Genomic DNA, 20,943 nt, shown 5'->3' on the forward strand with positions numbered 1-20,943 from the left:
AAAACAAAGAGGCTTAAAGCTGCAGTATGCAACTTTTACAAAAAGGTGTTTTCACTAAAACTCATGTTGTGACAGTTTGTTACAAGACAGATAATTTATAAAAAATCTAGCCCCTTGTCCGACTGCTGCTACTGCGGTTTTCTCCCTGTCAAAAACAACCGGTCAGAACCTGGAGGAGGTTCTTAGCGCTGTCTATCATCCTCATGTACTCGCTGGTGGAAAAATAACTTACCGCTACATCAGTGGCCATGCTAACTAGCCTTAGCTCTGGTTAGGATTTGTTGACTCTTGATAGGAGGGCAAGATTGTGATTGACAGTGTTAAAACCCGCCCCCTGGCTCTGATTGGTTGTTTCTAGTTCCTCTGTGGGAGAATCAGAGGAGCTGGATTTCCTCTCATGCTGTACTGTCACAACACAGTAACAGTTTGAACAAATATCTAGGCAAAATATTTTCTTTTAAAGTTATTTACGGCAGCTTTAAAGAATAATAATTATAATAAAAAAAACAAAGTGGATTCAGGATAAAGTCTTGCAGTGGACATCATAAATCCCTGATTTTAATCTGAAGTTTGAACAAGAAAACATTTGATCCAAGTTTATCAGTTTAAAAATCTGTTCCACCAAATTCTGCAGTGATGTGTGGAAATGTATAAATTTAAAATGCTTTGCAAAGATCTTGAAAACATTAGTTCTCTAGTTAGTGTGATATTTACTAAACAGAAATAATTTGTGAATCCCAACTGACCTAAAAGAGGAGAAACCTGGTTTGATTTAAAGCCACACTGTGAGAAAATGGTTGTGTCTTTTTATCCAATTTATATGGAAGAATCTCCTATAGCAGTCAGTGTCACAACGAACCTGAATAAGCCTCTGACTTAAGACTGTTGTATTACACTGTTATGGCTGTCACGGGAAGCTAACAGCTCAGTATCTCTTCAGCAGTAACATGTCCTGGATGACATCATCAGCTTTTAGGAAGCTCTGCTAACCCACCTCGTTTGCTTCTGCCGCTCCTCTTGGAGTCGGGGAAATGATCTTTGCCCATCATGATGGAAGGTAGAGATGTTTTGAACTTCCTCCTCCTTTCTCCGCTCTTTCCTCTGCATCCATGAAGCATCTGAAATTTGGGGTCATAGGTCAGGTATTAATTGAGATTTTGAGATGCTAATTAGATGCTAATTAGCCACAGCGAGTTGTTTTTTTTTTTTTTCCCAAAGAAAACAATAAGAGCACAACATCCAAAACCAAACTGAATAGTTGTCTAAAAAAGTAAAAAATTAGGAACAAAGTTTATGAAATGGTGCTGATTTCTCATTTAATTCAGGTCAGTAAGCTACTTTGCGTTGCAGATACACGTGTAAAAACGTTTATTCATGCTTTCCTCTTTACTTTTAGCAATTTATTGATTCAGAAAACGTGTGGGAAACAAAAAAAAAAGAATCCAAACCCAATCATCGACTTGTGCTTTTGCTGTCTCTGCAAGTGTCAGAAGGTTAGAAGTTAGCGCTGAAGATAAGCATTTATCTAATATGTAAACATCAAAAGTCTCTGTGAAACCTGTTTGTGGCCTGAAAAAACATTGGTTTCCAAACACTGAGGGGAAATGTTATTGTTTTTATTAAATGATATGGCGTCTAAAAGTAGGACAAATATGAGAATAATGAAGTTTTATCAAAAATCAAACCTGCTTTCTGTGTAAAACCTGTATAAATGTGTGTGTAAGGGGAGCTGAAGGCCAGGGGTTATTATGTGGGCACTTACCAGCGTGGTAGTAAACCAGACTTTATGTGATGTGAACGTTAAATTGAGTGGCGGCAGTTAAAAAGATAATTACTCCACTGCCTGGTTTGGAAAGCAGAGTTCAAGCAGGCGAGAGGCAACCAGAGACAGATGACAGGAGAGGAGGAGGAGGAGGAGCGGAAAGGGTTAAAACCTCAGCCAATAAAGGCCAACCCATCTCAGCCCGACGGTCCAGAGAGCCGGAAAACCTGAAGCTTTCATCCTCTGCGCTTGTCTGATGGCTCTGCGTCCCGCTGAAATGTCTAAACATTAAAGGAAAATAATATTTTTATGTTTTAAAAAACTTGTTCCTGCATGTCAAGAAAAAAAAAAACTTTTTGTTTTGGACTTATTAACAAAATGTGAGCTCTGATGGGACACAAGAGAACAACAGACCTGCAGAAGTTGAAGTGGGCAGTGAACCTGAGGAGAGGCGCGTCGTCAGAGGGGAAAGTTGTGCGTTTCTCTTTCTGAGGCCGTTTTAAAATAAATCATGTCTCTGCAGGGAGTTTATGCTGCGGCTCTTTTTCACTGCATGATGACGGCTGCTGCTCTGGTGAGTTTATTTCTGCTATAAGTTATCATCTCAAAGAATTTTGGGGATTTTTTATCAGCAAGACTGATTGAAGAAGTAACTGATTTCACTAAATCAGTTTTCCGTTTGTTTACCTCTAATTTTGATTAACTTATTCATTTTCTGTGTATTTCTACAATATTTTGTTATATATATTTGTTGAAATATGCTAATTTAGTATTATTTATTTATATTATTAATTTGGAGCCGTTTATGAAATTTCTAATAAATATAATTCAAACAGGTTCTGATTCTTATAGAATAATATAACTTTAAAGTATTCCCAGAGGTGGAACATTTCACTTATTCGTGACTTAAACTAATTGTTTCAATTCTGAATACATTAAAAAAAACATATTAATGCCTTGATAAGAGAGATATTTATTTACTTTCCTACGTTTTCTATAGATTTTAAAGGAAAATACTGCAAAAAATCAATCTAAAAATGTAAGAAGAGCAGCAAACTTTGGCTTTGTTCGGTTTCTAAAGTGGGAAAATACAAAACATAGTTTTTAAATGATAACATAAAGGCTTATCTAATACCTGAGGTGAAGAGGGGCCAGCTTCAGGAACAACAACTGGAACCAATTTTGATAAACCTGCTGGATTTATCAACAGCGACTCTGCAGGACTGACACGGAGCTGCAAAGCTGCTAATTTCTGGTTCCATTGCACGGTTTCGTTGTTCCTTAAACATGAACCGCACCCAAAAAAACAAAACAAAAAAAACATCTGTTTTATTACAGAAAGTAAAATATGACACAAACAGAGGCATGTAATGCATATAGCCTTAAGACAGTTTATTGACAACAGACAAGAACTCAACAAATCAACCGTGAAAAGAAACATGTGGATGTAAAAACTATCAAACTAAAACACAAAATGATTAAATTAAGTAAAAAAAAAAAAAGATTATTTATTTATATAACACAACAAATGCCAACTAAAGGCACTTTTTATGAAATAATTCTATTCAGTTATATTCTAATTGTTCCTATCAAACAGAACAATAAGCTGAATTAATTATTCAAAGTAGTTAAAAAAAAGTTCAAGTCTAAGGAAATCCAACCCACAGGGACAAAAATAGGAATATTTAAGCCTAATTTTGACCTAGAAACACACAAAAACAAAAAAATGACCAAAATAAAACACACAAAGTAGCATTATCAGAAACAGAGTAGCTAAAAATACATTAGAAATGTTTAATTTGGACCTCAGAATGCTTGGAATAATAAGTTAAACTAGTCAATGGATAAAATCAACAAACATCTCTAAAAAGTTAATAACAGAGCAGGGAAAAAATGTGTTTAAACATGACCAAATATGTACGTTGGTCCAAGTATGTAGCCGGGACGAAAACAATCAGCAGTCATATCTCTGTGATTTATTACAGCCTCAGTTCTCAGCAGGACAAGCAGGGAAGCGTTTTCACACACATGCTGCTTCATAATCCAGGTTTCAGCTGGAAGCCACTCCAAAAGCCGTCATTTTAAGATTTTCAATCTAATTACACTCTCTGCTCTTTATCAGCTTTAATTTACTGACTTTTACCATTAAATGTTTATTTCTTTTGTTTTGCACATTCAGTGTCTTTGTTCTGTTTTCTTTTGCCCGGCCCACCGCACTATCAGTCCTGAAGTTATCTGCTCTACCAGGAAGGCTTACGGGTGTCTTTAGATGCTGTTTTTACCCTTACACTGTAAAAAACAAATCTTTCCAAGTATGTTTGTGGTACGAGTAACTTTTCAGCAAACTACATCCACTGGCAGAATATTTCACTTATAACATGGAAAAAAAGTCTTGTTATAAGTTATTTTAATCAAGACTAAGTAATTATCGCCTTAAACAAGCTGCTATATCTTGCTGAAAAGTTACTCTTGTCTTATTTCAAGTGCACTAAGATATTTGCAGTAGAAACTAGACCAAGAATACTTGGTTTATTTTTAAAACTTTCTCCCAGGATGGCTTTAAGGGTGACTTTGGATGGCATTTTTACTCACACACTGCAAAAAACACAAAATCTTATCAAGCATTTTTGGTCTATTTTCTAGTGCAAATATCTTATAGCACTTGAAATAAGACATATGTAACTCTTCAGCAAGATATAGCAGCTTGTTTTAAGTCAACAATTCCGATGAAAAAGTGCTAGTTCCACTGGCACCGTTACCTAGCAACCCCAGCCAAGCCCAGCCCGTTACCTAGCAACCTCAGCCAAGCCCAGCCCGTTACCTAGCAACCCCAGCCAAGCCCAGCCCATTACCTAGCAACCCAGTTAAAGAAGACCAAAAATACTTAGTACAATTAGTGTTTTTGCAGTGTACTACAGCCAGACGCCGCAGCCTCTGATGAGGTGAGAGAGGCTGTGGTTTCTTTCATGTTTCCTTCAGATCCTCTGCGGCTTTCCAAGCGAACTGTCGGATGTGCTCTGTGGAGGACTTTCTGTTTCTGCGACCGCTCCGTCTATAGATAGCGTCTCTCAGAAAGTGCATTCCTGGCTCATCGGGATTCTTTGTTCTCCTGAAAACGCAGCACTTAAAGCGATGACGCAACCCAACCGAACTGCAACCCTTCAATCTTCTCCGCTAGAAATTACCTGTCTGCTGCTTCTTGCGTCACAGATCCTCCAGCTTTCACTGGCCGGATCGTGAGCACACGGCTACATGCACCTCCGTGTCTTGATCACTAAATCTCCCCTCGGGTCGATTTGGAGTGCCGGCCCGCTGACAGAGTTACAATCTCAAGACCAGTCAGCCTGAAAATCACTTGGCTGGAAGATGAGTCCCGCGAGGGTTAATGCTCTCACAGCTCAACAGGGAATGGATGTAAAGACTAATTGTTTTGCTTAAATGCAATATCTGTCAGGAGCAAAACCCCTCGGTACAAGAGTAAAATGTGAAGGGCTTCCTTTTACTGATGTTGATTGTTTTTGCTGAAGAACAAAATCGATGCATGTTGAAGTTTGATGGTGGCAAATGTGTTGCAAGAACCTCCCACTGTAAAAAACACAAAATCTTACCAAGTATTTTTGGTCTGGTTTCCAGTTCAAATATCTTAGTTCACTTGAAATAAGACAAAACTAACTTACAAGTAACTTTGCATTAAGATATAGGAGATTGTTTTAAGTCAATATTCCCTTAATATTGATTTTAGAAAATAGTTCCACTAGCGCCGTTACCTGGCAACCCCAGCCAAGCTCAGCCTGTTACCTAGCAACCCAGTTCTAGTTCCGCTGGCAGATTATTTCACTTACAACATGGAGAAAACATCTTGTTATAAATAATCTGCAATTTTTATCAAGATTGAGGATTTTTTTGTCTTAAAGTCAGTTCCCATCTTACAGAAAAAGTTTCTTCTCAGCTAGTTTTGTCTTATTTCCATATATTTGCAATATAACTAGATGAGAAATACTTTGTAATATTTTGTATTTATTCTTTGATAATACAAAATCATGCCAAATATTTTAGTCTAGATTCTAGTGTAAAAATCTTAGTACACTTGAGTTAAGACAAAACTAATTTACAAGTAACTTTTCAACAATTTGTTTTAAAACCAAATTTTATTAATATTGATAAAACGTACTAGTACAAATTGCAGATTGTTTCACTTATATGAGGGGAAAACTATTTTGTTGTAAGCACTTTTTATAAGTATTAAGGAATTTGTTTCTAAGTTTTGACTTATTTCCAGTGCACTAAGATATTTGCAATAGAACTAGATAAAAAATAATTTGTAATATCTTGAATTTATACTTTGTTTAAGGTAATCTGCACTGCAAAAACACACAATCTTACAAAATATTTTAGTCTTGTTTCTAGTGTAAATATCTTTGTGCATTTTAAATAAGACAAAACGAACTAACAAGTAACTTTTCAGCAAAATTGTAACTTGTTTTAAGATAAAATTGCAGATTATTTCACTTATATCAAGTTAAACTAGAACTTTTACATCAATATTAAAGAAGTATTGACTTAAAACAAACCCCTGTCTTGTTGAAACGTTACCTGTAAGTTCATTTTTTCTTCTTTTAAAAGTGCTAAGATAATTTCACTAGAAACTAGACATAAATACTTGGTAAGATTTGTTATCTTTTCCAGTGTAGTTGTTGTCACCGTATATGCAACGTGCCCATTACTGGCCGAGAACAAACAAGGGTTTTCCTTCATCCTGGACTTGAGGAGAAACCCCCAGCATCACTCTGCGCTCTGAATGAGAAACACAGCTCACTACCGTTAGCTTACCTTTTATGGCCTGTGCCAAGAGTGTCACTTGACACATATCAAGTTATATGACCTGGTCCAGCTGGGATTTCGTCTGTTTAACAAGAATTTTGTTTGGCTTCTGAGGAAGGCAGCTGTGAAAAGAAAAAGCCCACATCGTTCACTCCAGCCAACACATAAACCCAAATACAGAAAAGTTCTGACTGCCTAAAACTACAGCTATAAACTTCCATAAAGATGACCCATTGCGCTTTCTTAAAGAGGTTAGGATAAGTTTAGGGGCTATACAAAACATATTTATTACTTTCTTTTCCCACAAAATCAATCTTAGAGAATCAGTTTTGCCTGTTTGGAGTTCCTTTCAGAATGTCCGCGGTTGCTAGGTAACTTTACTGATCCCAAAAGGAAATCAAACATTGTTGTAGCTCATTATTTCAAACTCTTTACAGAGTTAGGTAATGATGGCTGTTGGCAGGAAAGCTCTCCTGTAGCAGTCTGTTTTACATTGGATCTGAAGAAGCCTCTGACTGAAGACACTCAGTTTTCCCAGGACAGCCTCATGAATGTTCTTGATTTTATGAAGAATACTTCGACTGCTCATTAAGTTATTTCCTGAAAATGTCTGGGTGTGTTTTTGATTCTTTAAGTACTTGAGTTGTTTTTAGAATCAGTTGAGAAAAAGAATGAGAATTTTTACATAATAGTACCCCTTCAAAAGTCAATTTACAAGTAAAAACAAAATATTTATTCTCTTAAGAAAGCTAAAAATAACCATCTCCAGTCTTCCAGATAGCCAGATTGATTGACATCTCCGCCACCTCTTGTTCTATGGTTGACTCGCAGCTTGTTTTGCTGCTGTGTTGTGAAATGTTCCCGGGAACACAGAGCTGTTTGTGTAGCTTAGCTCTGACCGGTGCCGCCGCGGTGCTGAGGACCCGCTGCCCTGCCGCTGAGCAAGGCGAGGTAGCAGGGCTTCATCACATACCGCACCCTCGCACAAAAATTTCACAACACCTGGAGGCAGCACATCAGCTCCTTGAACAGCTTGACGGATCGCTTTACTTGGAAAGAGACTTCTGACTTTTAATAGAAACGTCTCTGTTGCTGTGGGAAAAATCAAAAGGTTTGAGCTTAAGGTGTTCACAGGCCTTTCTTGTTCTCAGAAGATCGAAAACTCCAGATATTCTCTTCTACACACAAAGACAATTTATGCAAACTGCTCCCACTTATATTTAGTTAGAAATATAAGTGGGATATATTTAGTTAGAAATATAAGTGGGAGTAGTAAGTTAATTATAGCTGGATATTTAACCAACTTTGACACAATTCATTCAGACTGACTGGATTTTAGTGCAGACCAGATTTGAGTAGCAGCTAGTTACGTTTACTTGAGTAACGTTTTTGAAAAAACAAAAAACAAAAAACATACTTTTAGGAGTATTTTTACTTTTACTTGAGTAATTTTACTATATAGTATCGCTACTTTTATTTTAGTAATTTCTGGATTTTCTACCCACTGAATGAAAAACAAACATGTTTTAACCAAACATTCACCAGACACAGACACACCTGCAGTTTTTGTTAACGTTTCATAAGTTTTTTATTAAAAGAATCTGATTTGAAAAACAATAATTTTGCCTGATTTTATTTTTTATTATATGAATTATTGTCATTTTGTCCCTAAAATACCAAAATTTTCACTCCATCTCCATTTTTTCTTTCCATCTGTTAATGTAATTTTTAAATGTTAAATGACTGCTCAATTTCTTTTTACTCTACTTCACTACTTTTTACTTTTACTTGAATAAAAAAAGTTGAAGTATTGCCACTTTTACTTGAGCACAGTGTTTGGGTACGCTGTCCACCTCCGGCACAGACCAGGTTTTAACCAGCGGTTAGCACTGCTAACCCTTAACCATCATAAACATTAATTCTGCTAACGCTAAAGCGCTGCACCAACATGGTAATTAGCAGAAGCTAATGCTAACGTCCTAATGTGCTGATTTAGTGCTCTCAAAACAATTCATACATGCACATTTTTGCATTTCTGTTTCATGAAAGTGATGTATCCTGAACACATACCTGCCATTTTCTCAAAGTTTCATGAAATCAGAAACAGAATGTGAGGAAACAGAATTGGCTTGTAAACAGTCTTTACCAACTTCAAAATAAGAGCATGAGTATAAACATTTACCTTAAGAGTTCAAAACAGTTAATAACTGAAACTTCAACACAGACGAGGAACTGAAAGTTTAAAAGTAGACAAGTAAATAAATTATCTGCTTTAGATTATTTCACATGTAACAACATTTTCATCATGTTATAAGTGAAATAAAATGCCAGTGGAACTAGTACTCTTTTTAAAAAATCAATATAAAGGAATTATTTACTTAAAACAAGCTCCTATATCTTATACATTACTTGTAAGTTAGTTAGTTTAGTCTTATTTCCAGTGTACTAAAATATTTTAAGTAGAAACTAGACCAAAAATACTTGGTAAGATTGAGTTTTTTTGCAGTGTAGATTTTAACTGATCACCTTAAAATTTCCTGTTTTACAGAAAGAAGTAAAATAAATAATTTACCTTCATTTGAACATAATTACCAATTTGTCAGGTTGAAATAAAGTCGGTTTATTGTCATTTATTAAAATATGTAGGTAAACAGAGATATTTGTGGTTTAATGTTATCTTGTCTGTTGCAGATAGACTCCGATGACGTCATCACGCGAGACGAGCAGATCTTTGTTCTGATTGGTGCACACGCCCGGTGTGAGAGGAGCATCCGCGCACAAATGGCCCTCGTCGAAGGTCCGTGTGCTACTTGTTTTCATTTTTAGGGGATATCTGCCGTCTAAATGTGGAACAACAACTCCTGGCTTGTATTAATTATCCTGTATCAGATGTAATATCCAACCAATATCCTCCTGAGGGTTATCTGCGGCTGCAGCGCAGATTTATTGTAATGGGAAAAATTTTAATTTAGGCTCCAAAGCAGAGGCTGTGTCAGAGCCGATGAATTACGGTTGCCTTAGGAGGAGGATTTCCTGAGACGAAGAGCAACACGAGGAAAACTTTGTCAGAGTAAAGTGGCTCTAAGTAGCTGCTGCAGTCTTCCCAGCGCGAGTTTATACAAAGTTGTACTGGTGTAGAAAGATTTACAGGGTTGTTCCTAATTTGAGATCTAAATGTTCTCAGTCTAAAGCAGAGACCCCCGAACAACACAGACTTTTAGAGAGGAAATAGGAAACTTTACTCAGCAAGAGAGAAACATGGATGGATGGATAAAGTTTGGAATTATTATTATTATGCCATATTTTTCCAGTCCTGGATATATTTCCTCACCTTTCCAAATTGAACCTTCCTCTTTTTTTATGACTTTTGTTCATTTCAGATTTTAAATGAAGTTTAATTTTAGTTTTCACAGCAGAAAAGCAGCAGCTGTTCCAAAAAGCCTCATTATCCAGGTAACTGAGTCGGCTGAAGTCCCAACAGTTTCATGTTAAAGCACATAATCCACTTTACACTTTAAACTGTTGCCTGTTTAAACACAATAAATTCAGAGTAAATGAGAGTTAAACTCTTTAATAGTGTCAAACTTTAGACTAAACCCATGTCAAGCTGCTTTATTCTGTTTATTTTACTCTAAAAGGAGCAATAAGTCTCATTTAACAGTCATTTACGCTTTGAACCCATTAGTGAACCATTCGCTGAGGCAACCAATCAAACAAGGCGACGTTTTGCGATAAACTTCTCCACAATCTAATTTGTGTGGCTCCCAGCCGGCTCTCAGAAATAATCTGGTTTTCTGACTGGAGGGCATTTCTGAATCCGGGCTCCAAACGATTGGAAAGCAGGGATCGCTCTGCAGCTGCTGCTAGCAGTTCGTTACTTTGCAGCTGGATCGTGACTCAAACACAGAAGGCGTTTACAAAAAGTCAGAAATCCAAGGATTAAAGTCTTAAAATTAGCAGCTGTGGCCTGGTGGAAAAGACAGAAAGTTCTCAACGGCCGGGAAAATAAAACTCTCCTGTTGAAATGTCCTGATGGTTATTTGGAAAAACATTTCACAACATCATCAGCGTAAAAACAAACTTTGGGGACGAAAACAGGAATTCAGAGAAGCAGTAAATTTGGATTTAAGAGGTGATTCCCAATCATCTCCCCAGTGAGAGCAAAACTAAAATGAAAATCATTAAAAAATAATTTAAATTATCAAAAATCACAACCAAGTTATTTAATCTGCTGCACAAACAGCAAAAAATAATTAAATTACATTTATTTTATGGTTAATTATTGTACAATTTATACATTTATCAACATTTTATATGAACTATTATAAAGAATTTTATTTAAATGTTTGCTAAATCTGTCAAATACTTTAATGATTTCTGTTGCATCATGTATGTCTTTAACCTCTGCTAATTGGGATAAACTAAACGATAAACTATGATTATGTCTAATGATGTTAAAAGAAATCAATATCTAATATTTTAGCTAAGTTCCATGAATTATAATTAATTATAACGGTTCAATCACCAAATTTACCCTAATAAGTATCAATATGCACAGTGGAAACCGTCTTAGCACCAATGCAGAAGCTAACAGCTACAGCAGGGGTGTCCAACGTGTGGCACAGGGGCCTTTTGTGGCCCTTGAAATGATTTTGATCGGCCTCTTACCACAAATCAAGAATTATAAAAAGAATTGACGACCCAAAAACTTTCACAAATATTAGTTTTTCTGTTAATTATCCAACAGTCCGAAGACCTTTTTCATGTCTTAGGTGTTTAATAATATAAAGATTTAATAAAAAATATTGTTTATTGTTGAGCAGATAAAAAAAAATCACAATAACCACATTATTACATTTCTAGTTTAATGAATTTGGCAAAAAGTTTAGACACTAATTTACAGTTTTTCTAATTTCTGCTCAACCAATTTCATGTCTTGTAGCATTGCACCTTGTTTCAGCTCCCTAAACTGCATCTTCTTAGACTATTTTTACTAAGGCTGCCAATAACTGTAGGGCATAAAAAACAACCGTTAAATTGGGTAGAAACATTTAATTTTTCTACTGCAGCGCTCCTACAACCAGACCAAGATGATTAACTGATTATCCAGGAATTTATTTTAGCCTCTCAGTCCAGGACCCAGTAACCCCCAAAGGCCCTGCCAGCTCGGTTTGCTGTCTAATATTAGACCGATGAATAAAAAATGTTTATGTGGAAATTAAAACAGTTGTACCATGGGGATATACCAGATGAAAACACTTAGCATTAAGATAATCAGACCTTTTCCTACTTCCTAATGTGGCTATCCTGTTTCTCATCATTTTTCAGACGGGGACTGTTCACCAGAGTGGGATGGGATTATCTGCTGGCCCCGGAGCCGAGCTGGGCAGCTGGTCTCAGTGCAGTGCCCAGCATACATCTATGACTTCAACCACAGAGGTAACACAGCAGAAACACACCAACAAACTACGATGGTCTGCTGAGGGAAAAATAGGAGAAAGTTTCCAACAAAAAACTCTGAAATGTGAAAATAGATAAAAAGAAAGTTGGAAAGTTGAAAATTTGCCAGAAAAAAATCTGAAATGTTGAACTTAATCTTATAATTTTATACAAAAAACAAAGAAATTTTGGAAATTTCCTAAAAGAAGTTCAGAAATTTTGAGCTTAATCTAAGAAACTTTCTAGTAAAAACAGGGAAAATTTCAGCTTGAAAAGTCAAATAATTGCTAGAAAAACTCAGAAATGTTGAGATTAATTTTAGAAATTTTCTATAGAAAACATGTAAATTTCTGAATTTGAAAAGTCAAAACTGTTCTACAAAAACTCAGAATCTATTTTTAGATAAACCTCAGAAATTTACTGGATAACACTAGGAAATTTCTCAGTTTTAAAAGTGGGATATTTGTTACAAAATAAACTCAGAAATTTTTAGATTAATCTCAAAAATTTTCTAGAGAAAAATGTCCAAAAATCAAACATTTTCAATTTTATCCACTAAGGGATTTTCATGGTGTTTTCTCAAAAATTTCTGACATTAACCTCAAATTGTCTTGTTTTTTGTAGCAATTTTTCAACTTTTGGAATTAAGAAATTTTCTTGTTTTTTCTCAAAAATTTCTGACATTAATCTCAATTTTTTTTTTTTTTTTTTTGCAGCAGCAAATGTTCAACTTGTGGAGCTCAGAAATGTCCTTGATTTTTCTACAAAATTCCAGAGATTAATCTTAAAATTTCTTAGTTTTTTGGTAGACATTTTATTTACAATGGCCCTAGCATGCAGGAAACATGAGATGCCTGATTTAAAAACAAATAGCAGGACTGGCAGTTTGCAGGGACTGTGTTGCCTGTTTTGTGTTGGTCACTGTCTCCTGTGCACCTGTGAATCAGGGCGAGCTTACCGCCAGTGTGACGTGTCAGGGAACTGGGAGCTGGTGCCCAGTAACAACCGCACATGGGCAAACTACACGGAGTGCACCCGATACCTGACCTCCAACCACAGAAACCTGGAGGAGGTGACAACATGCTTTGTTTGGCTTCTTTCAGCTTGTCTCACCGAGCAATGATTGAAATATTTACGTGCCACAGTTTCAAGTTAAATATTTAGTTTAGCTATAAGATAAATATTTAGATTTAAGCTTAATAATTCGAAGTATTCAGTTGGCAAGCAAAATAAGCTAAAAGTTTAGCTAGCTAGCAAAAATATTTAGCTAGAATGGAAAGTTACGTGCCGATCACCGGAATTGGACTATCAAAATAAAAGCTGGGTGAGCTGGCGCAGTCACCGTTGCTGTAGATCCATTGCTAAACGTCTGTTTTGGCGTTAAATCGGCGTGTCTCATGTTTAAGCTGAACATTTTTAAGTCGAGAGAAAAAAAATTAAGGGTGACGTGAGCAACAACTAAAGCGAATAAATCAACTCACTAGCGCCTGCAATCGATTTTATTTAGGTAGTCAACTTCCGGTTGTCGATAAGTGAATTTTCATATTAGCTAAATAATTTCTGGTTTCAAGTTAAATATTTAGATCCAAACTGGATATTTAGTTAATAATTATTATTATTTTTGTTTGAAACTGACATTTATAAAGGAAATAATGGTGAAAATATGACTTTGAAAAATGTATACCCATTTTCTTCCTCTTATGACAGGCTAAATAACTGAAATTATTCCTGTTAATTTTCTGTAACTTTCCAAACAGCATCCAATAGTCATCGTCCTTCCACTATATATAATATTTTTACGTAGATATACATGTAATAAATGCTTGGTTTTCTTTTCAGAAGGTGTTTCAGCGCCTCCATCTCATGTACACCATCGGCTACTCCATTTCTCTGGCATCTTTGTTGGTGGCGATCTCCATCCTTTGCTATTTCAAGTACGAAAACCCAAAATTATGCCATTTCAAGTTTAAATGAGGAATTTAACCTTTAACATGATAAAATATGTTTTGATGCTTTCTTTTTGTCACACAAACTCTTTCCAGGCGCCTCCACTGCACACGCAATTACATTCACATTCACCTCTTCACCTCCTTCATCTGTCGAGCTGTTAGCATCTTTGTGAAGGACGCTGTGCTCTACTCCGTATCTGACGCCAGCAGAGCCGAGTCTGAGTTCACAGCTGTGAAACAGCCCATGGTAAGTAGACACAACTTCTTTTGTTTCTACATCCTCATTTACTGTGCTACATATAGTATTTTTTAAAGCATAAGCACAACAGTTTGTTCAAGGGTGACCTATTATACTTCCTTGAACAGGTTAGGATATGTCTGTGGGCTAAACAAAAGATGTTCATTACATTTTTTTGCACAAAATCATTCTTAGATAATGAGGTTTTAGTCAGATGAATCTTTTTTAAGGCCTCTGTCACTTTAAATCCAAATAAGCTGCTGCTGGACACGTCCCCCAAAACCAATGTTTATACTCTCACCTGAAAATGGCTGCAGATAGATGCACAATCACAATCTTTGAAAAGCAAAACTAGAGCCTCCTACACAACCAGCAAGAATACAGCAAGTAGTTTCTACATAGTAAATCAACAACAAAACATTTGTCTTTTCCAGCAGCCATTGTCCTGAGCATACAGCGGTAAAACCAACTGAACAACTGTGCAGGAGCTCCACTTGGGTTGCTAGGTAACGGGCGGAACTCTACTGGGGTTGCTAGGTAACGGCAGAATGCCAGTTGATTGTGACTCAACAATTGAGTGGTTTTCTTTTTTCTTTCATTTTCAAGACACTAAAAAACAGCTGGGTGATTTTTTTTTAAAGCTCTTGAGCATTTTTTAGAAGCATTTGAGAACCCAAATGGAAATAAAAAAAGGGACATGTTCATTATGGGTCCCTTTTAAACAGTTCACACTAAGTTTAAATGATGTAAAGATATTTATTGAACATAGGGTGGGGAAAAGGTGTTTAAATCATAGGAACAGTGAGTGTTAAAAATTGACATGTTAGCTTAAATTAGAATCAGGATTTTTTTATGACTTTTAAAACTGAGTAACAATTGTTATTTTTCTGGTTGCAAATATTGGGCCCCACTGTTTCACTGGACGGAGTCAGGCTAAATGCATCCATATCTTTCCAGGCTTTATGCTCAGATAGGCTTGCAAAGTTATCCTGTGTTTAGATCTCAGCAGGAATTTGTGTAAGTGCACGCACCATGGCTGACTAAAAATGGAAGCCAGTAGACCAGCCCTCAGTGTTCAAACAAAAGTTCCACTAATGGGTTGGTTTGGTTCCGGTAACGGCTGCTTCTATGCCATCAGGCTGGGTGTAAAGCTGCGGTTACGCTCTTCCTGTACTTCCTGGCAACCAATCACTACTGGATTCTGGTGGAGGGATTGTACCTGCACAGCCTCATCTTCATGGCGTTCCTGTCTGACAAGAACTACTTGTGGGCTCTGACCATCATGGGCTGGGGTAAGTGGCAGACGGGCTGCACAGGTCCAGAGGTGGGCAAGGTAACCAAAAAAATATACTCAGGTAATAGTAGCAGTACTTTAACATATTTTTACTCAAGTAAAAGTAAAAGGTAGCCATCCAATTTCTGACATTAATCCCAAAATGTAGTTATCTCTAGTTATTTTCTAGCAAATTTTTGACTTCACAAACTCAGAAATTTCCTCGTTTTTTTTTTTAAGGAAATATCTGAGATTAATCAAATTATCAGAGGATGATAATGTTTTTATTATTATTAGTTTTATGACTTTACATAACTGAAAATGCCTTTTAATGTGGCAGTATGTTAGTATTTACTACACTAATAGCTAAAAAGTATGAAAACTTTCCATCAGGATTGACTGTAATGTGTCTTTCTGCTGGTCCAGGTGTTCCTGCTGTGTTTGTGTCCATTTGGGTCAGCGCCCGAGCTTCGCTGGCAGATACTCAGTGAGTTAACTGATACAACTTAATATTTATACTCATAAAAGCAGCTCCCTCCACAATTTCTGGCTCTACTGGCAACCCATATTTAATTGCAGTAGCAGAAACTCTGATTGAAATTGTAGGAATCAAAATATAACCAATCAATAGTGAAAAAAAATAATTACCATTTTTCACAGAATTACAAAACAATGTAATAATTGTTTTTAAATGATTACAACAAAAAATGTAAGACAATCTATATTGCAAAAAACATACAATTTTACCAAGTGTTTTTGGTCTAGCTTCTAGTGAAGATATCTCTGTAAACTTGAAATAAGACAAAATTAAAATAACTTTTCAGCAAAATGTAGAAGCTTGTGTTAAGTCAGTAATTATTTAATCCTGATTAAAAGTACCAGTTCCATTGGTAGATTATTTTACTTATAAGAAGACTTTTTTTTCCATGTTGTAATTGAATTTTTTCACTTATGGGAAAACATGTCTTATTAACGTAAAACAAACTTCTATATCTTGCTGAAAAGTTGCTTGTAAGTTAGTTTTGTCTTATTTTATGTGAACAAAGATATTTGCAGTAGAAACTAAACCAAAAATACTTTGTAACACAAATCTTACATAGTAGGAAAAGATGCCATTTTGTTATTTTCTGGCTTTTGAGCCCATATTTTTCCATCATGTTCACTACAGTTGCTTCTTTCCTGCTTCCAGATGTTGGGACATCAGCGCCGGAAACCTGAAGTGGATCTACCAAGTTCCCATTCTGGCAGCCATTGTTGTAATCAGAATACTTTTACCTTTAATTGCCTTATTGATGGTTTTAATATAAGGATGATATAACTTTATGCCTCTGCCCACACAGGTGAATTTCCTCCTTTTCCTAAACATAATCCGTGTTCTGGCTTCTAAACTGTGGGAAACCAACACTGGAAAACTGGATCCTCGGCAGCAGTACAGGTGAAAGTTTCCTAGAAGGAAAATAAACAAACTATTAGTTCGCTAGTTAAAGCTGAAAAGATTTTATATGGAGCTCAATGGACGAAGGGGTGACATGCCTGGAGTTTTAAAGAAAACCGTAAAGCCTACAGCAGTGATGCTTATATTCCCTCAAAGCAGACTCCAGTGGCTGTGTTTTGATATATAAATCATTTCTCTAGAGTGAAATTTGTACGAACAGCAGCATTTTGTTTGTGAAAAAAATCAGTAAAGTTTGAAAAAGTGTCAGTGCCAGAGTGGCGCACTCTGGCAGTTAAAGAATTCCGTCATTGGTTTACATTGTAAGCGTGAAAACGGGCAAAAATCTACATAAAAGTCAAATCGTGAGTTTAGAAAAACCGTAAGAGATCAAAAAGTTGAATCACATGAAGATAGCTTAATATCTTGTGACTTATTTAAAAGTTGAACTGAGTTTCTAGGTTAAAGTAGGCAGAAGTGGTGAGCACAAAGAGCACAAAATCTTGTGGAATTTATTCATCAGAATGCATTTCGGTGGAGCTGAAATTTGCATAAAAGTTAAAATATTTCAAAAACTAAAAGCTGAATTTTAGCATTCTCTCTTGGTAATTTCTCCCGTGTATTCTCTTCTGCAGGAAGCTCCTGAAGTCCACCCTGGTCCTGATGCCTCTGTTCGGAGTCCACTACATAGTTTTTATGGCCCTGCCCTACACCGAGGTGACTGGGCTGCTGTGGCAGGTGCAGATGCATTATGAGATGTTCTTCAACTCTTCTCAGGTCAGAGCCCAACCTGACTGGTTTCAGCATGGTTAACGAGTTAACTATTTATGCTAATTGTCTTCTTAAAATTTGTGTTTTCAGGGTTTTTTTGTGGCGTTCATCTATTGCTTCTGCAATGGCGAGGTAAAGCTGCAACTAACAAGAACTACAGTTATTGATTAAAAATGTGCACTTTCTGCAGATTTTTCATTTAAGCTTTTATTATACAATCTTAACTAAAGGAATAACAGCATTCCTTTAGTGAATAAAGTCAAAACATTTTTCTAACATCAACATGTGAAAAACTCAACCTTTTCTATTTGACTTAACATCTAAACAGTGTTGGGCTGATGTGTATATTTTTTTTTAAAATTGTATAACAAAATGTGCTTAATATGAGATATTTTAAACAGAATTTGAACCAGGTGAAGCTAAACTATGCCACTTGAGTTCTGGGTTTAACATATTTATACACTGCAAAAACACAAAATCTTACTAAGTATTAGTCAGTAATTCCTTAATATTGATGAAAAGTACTAGTTTCACTGGCAGATTATTTAATTTACAACAAATGTTTCTGCAGTATTGGAGAACTATTGATTTAAAACAAGTTCCTATATTGTGCTGAAAAGTTACTTCTAAGTTTTGTCTTATTTTAAATATACTAAGAAACTATACAAAAAATGCTTAGTAAGGTTTTGTTTTTGCAGTGCAGACAACTTTTTTATTGTTTTAAATTTTGTAGTTTTGTATTAATTACTCTTCTAAGAATGCTGTTCTTTCAGAAATTGTCCATTTGTAAGTCTGTATTCTCCAGTTGATGATTATTTCAACAATCAATTAATCAGGATTAATTCGATTGATCGTTTCAGTTGTAGTTTTGTTAAATTAAGCTTCCAGCTGTCAGAAGAGATGAGTTTGTGTCTTCTGATGTAAATCAGGTGCAGGCAGAGGTAAAAAAGGCCTGGTTAAGACGCAGCTTGGTGCTGGACCTCAAGCAGAAAGCCAGGATGACGAGCAGCGGCGGCGGGAGCTGCTACTACGGCGGCATGATGTCCCACGCCACCACCCACAGCGTCTGCATGTCCGCCATTCATCCCAGGGCTTTCTCCTTCACAGCGGGGTCAGGAGGGGCCGCTGGGGGGTCAGGGGCCAGGCCGCCCCGTCACTCTGCCCCGTCGTCGCTCCACCACAACCACAGCAGCGTGTGTGTGTTCGTTCCCAGCACCGCTGAGGCCTCAGGCTCCCAGCAGGACGCGGCGGTGTGGAAGCCAGGGAGGGCCGAGTCCAGAGCCAGCAAAGAGCATGATAACAGCAGCAGTAACGCAGCAGCAGATCCAAACTGCTCCGTACCTGTGAAAGAGCTAGAAACCATTTTATAATCTTCACAGGTCCTTGGCAGGACACAGTGGCTTTGTAACTGGATCCTTTCCGTGTCGTCGTTATGGTTACAGGGAGGGATTCACTTGTCCTTTTATTCTGGCAAGAAAAAAAAAACCCCGAATACAACCCCATTATGGGCTGCCCACTCCAATAACTACACAAAACAAAAGTTTATAGACCTGCTGCAGCTCTAGATCCCACCGCCATCTCCCTGCTGGAGGGCAAAAAGCTGCTGGCTGACCATGACTAGCATTTGGTTTTCGCTGTTAAACTATCAATATAACGCGCTGAAGGGAGTAGTTCAGTTATTCTTGTTTGACTTTGACAACCTTAATATGTAGATGTGATGTATTTTTACTAACTAAAAAAAACAACAGAAAAACAGCCCACACATCAACTCTGACAGATCATTAGTAGAGCTGTGTTTAAATCAGCTAACCAATCCCGCTGTTAGCTTAGCTACGATAGCTAATCTACCACAGCGATCACTTGTTAATAATCACAAAGCAAATATCAAGCTTGAAAACATGATACTATAACCGACTGAATATTCTGTTCTTTGTATGGGAAATGTTTGTGTGTTTTTTTCGGAGTTGAGTCCTTAAATTTAAAGTGGTGTTGTCAGTTGCTATGGCAACGTAGAGTAGCCGACAGAGAGCGAGAAAAAGAATAGGAGTAGTTTTGAGTTGTTCTTCAGTGGTTTTCTGCGTTATTTTCCCCTTTTGTGCGGGACACTGCACTGAATTACTAATATCTACATCTACAGGTTTTATTTTGTTAACGGGAACCGGATTATTATACGGCGGCAGCGCGGATATGAAAGACATGTAAAAGAATCACCTTTTTGCCCTCCAGTGTTGTGCGCATGCGCGACATTTCCGGATCTAAACAATGAGCTGCAAAACTCAAGCCAGTAACTGCGACTTTATAATCGGAAGTTCGCTTAAATATTGACATTACAGGATGGATATATTACAATTGTGCCAAGAGAAATGCACTTAATAAATCTAGAAATAAATGTACATGAAACATAAAGGGGACAAACTAACAAAACCACAGAAGAAGAAATAAGGAGGGGCTCCCGATCTTAAAGTCACAAACTTATGACAGTCAGTGGTTTGTAAAGTGTTTACAGTGAGGTACAGGAGCAATCTGAATAACTAAAGATATTTTGTGTAATGATAACAAAATATAAGTACAACCCGTTTACACCTTCCAAAAGTATTCATACCTTTTGGACCAGGTCTCATTTTCTTCCTGATCTAATCCATGGGTTGTTCTTCAGCACTAAATTAGAGTAGGGTGTGAATATTTTTATAAGTTTTCAGCATGATGTAGGAGCTTGTTTTAAGTCAATAATTCCTTTTTATGGATTAAAAAGTTCTATTTCCTCTGGCAGATTATTTCACTAGTATCATGGGAAAATGTTTTGTTATAAGTGAAATTACATGCCAGTGGAACTAACACTTTTACATAAATATTAAGGCATTACTGACTTTAAACAAGCTCCTATATTTGAAAAGTTACTTATAAGTTAGTTTTGTCTTATTTCAAGTGTACTAAGATATTTGCACATATAAACCAAAAATACTTGATAAGTCTTGTGTTTTTTGCAGGTAAACGATGACAAACATGTTCACCATTCATGGTTTATTTTTTGTTATTTAAGCTCTCTGGTTCTGATTTATGGTGCCTCGTTTAATTTCTCTCACCGTATGAGTTGTAATATTGCTTTTTTTTCATTCATGTGAGAGTAATCTGAGCAGGTTCATGTGCAAACTGTGGAAAGATGTGGTGCTGGGGAGGATTTGGTGAAACCCACGGACACTGTGTGTATAAACAGTGGGATATTTTCCAGTGTGATCCTTCTCCCTGCTCTCATCTGCC

At 36.6% G+C, this 20,943-nt stretch overlaps 1 protein-coding gene across 1 annotated transcript; it reads left to right on the forward strand.

The window, feature by feature from the left end:
• Positions 1 to 1,321: 1,321 nt before the first annotated feature.
• pth3r (parathyroid hormone 3 receptor) lies at positions 1,322 to 19,447 on the forward strand. The gene is made up of 13 exons (XM_015046736.1): positions 1,322 to 2,336; positions 9,275 to 9,380; positions 11,912 to 12,022; positions 12,970 to 13,094; positions 13,862 to 13,956; positions 14,065 to 14,218; positions 15,348 to 15,501; positions 15,909 to 15,969; positions 16,672 to 16,738; positions 16,823 to 16,917; positions 17,550 to 17,691; positions 17,776 to 17,817; positions 18,615 to 19,447. Exons 1-13 carry the CDS (start codon positions 2,274 to 2,276, stop codon positions 19,053 to 19,055), a joined length of 1,656 nt encoding a protein of 551 aa, XP_014902222.1. The 5' UTR covers positions 1,322 to 2,273; the 3' UTR covers positions 19,056 to 19,447.
• The last annotated feature ends 1,496 nt before the right edge of the window (positions 19,448 to 20,943 follow it).

The sequence above is a fragment of the Poecilia latipinna genome, unplaced genomic scaffold, assembly GCF_001443285.1.
Source record: "Poecilia latipinna isolate Pla-1442-1.1 unplaced genomic scaffold, P_latipinna-1.0 Scaffold790, whole genome shotgun sequence".
NCBI classification, from domain to species: domain Eukaryota; kingdom Metazoa; phylum Chordata; class Actinopteri; order Cyprinodontiformes; family Poeciliidae; genus Poecilia; species Poecilia latipinna.

Bases quoted from the DNA above. Each gene is read 5' to 3' on its own strand.
- pth3r (XM_015046736.1), top strand. From the start codon at position 2,274: ATGTCTCTGCAGGGAGTTTATGCTGCGGCTCTTTTTCACTGCATGATG. The intron at 13,095-13,861 runs GTGACAACATGC...TTTTCTTTTCAG, and splicing joins ACCACAGAAACCTGGAGGAG to AAGGTGTTTCAGCGCCTCCA. The intron at 15,970-16,671 runs GTGAGTTAACTG...TCCTGCTTCCAG, and splicing joins GCTTCGCTGGCAGATACTCA to ATGTTGGGACATCAGCGCCG.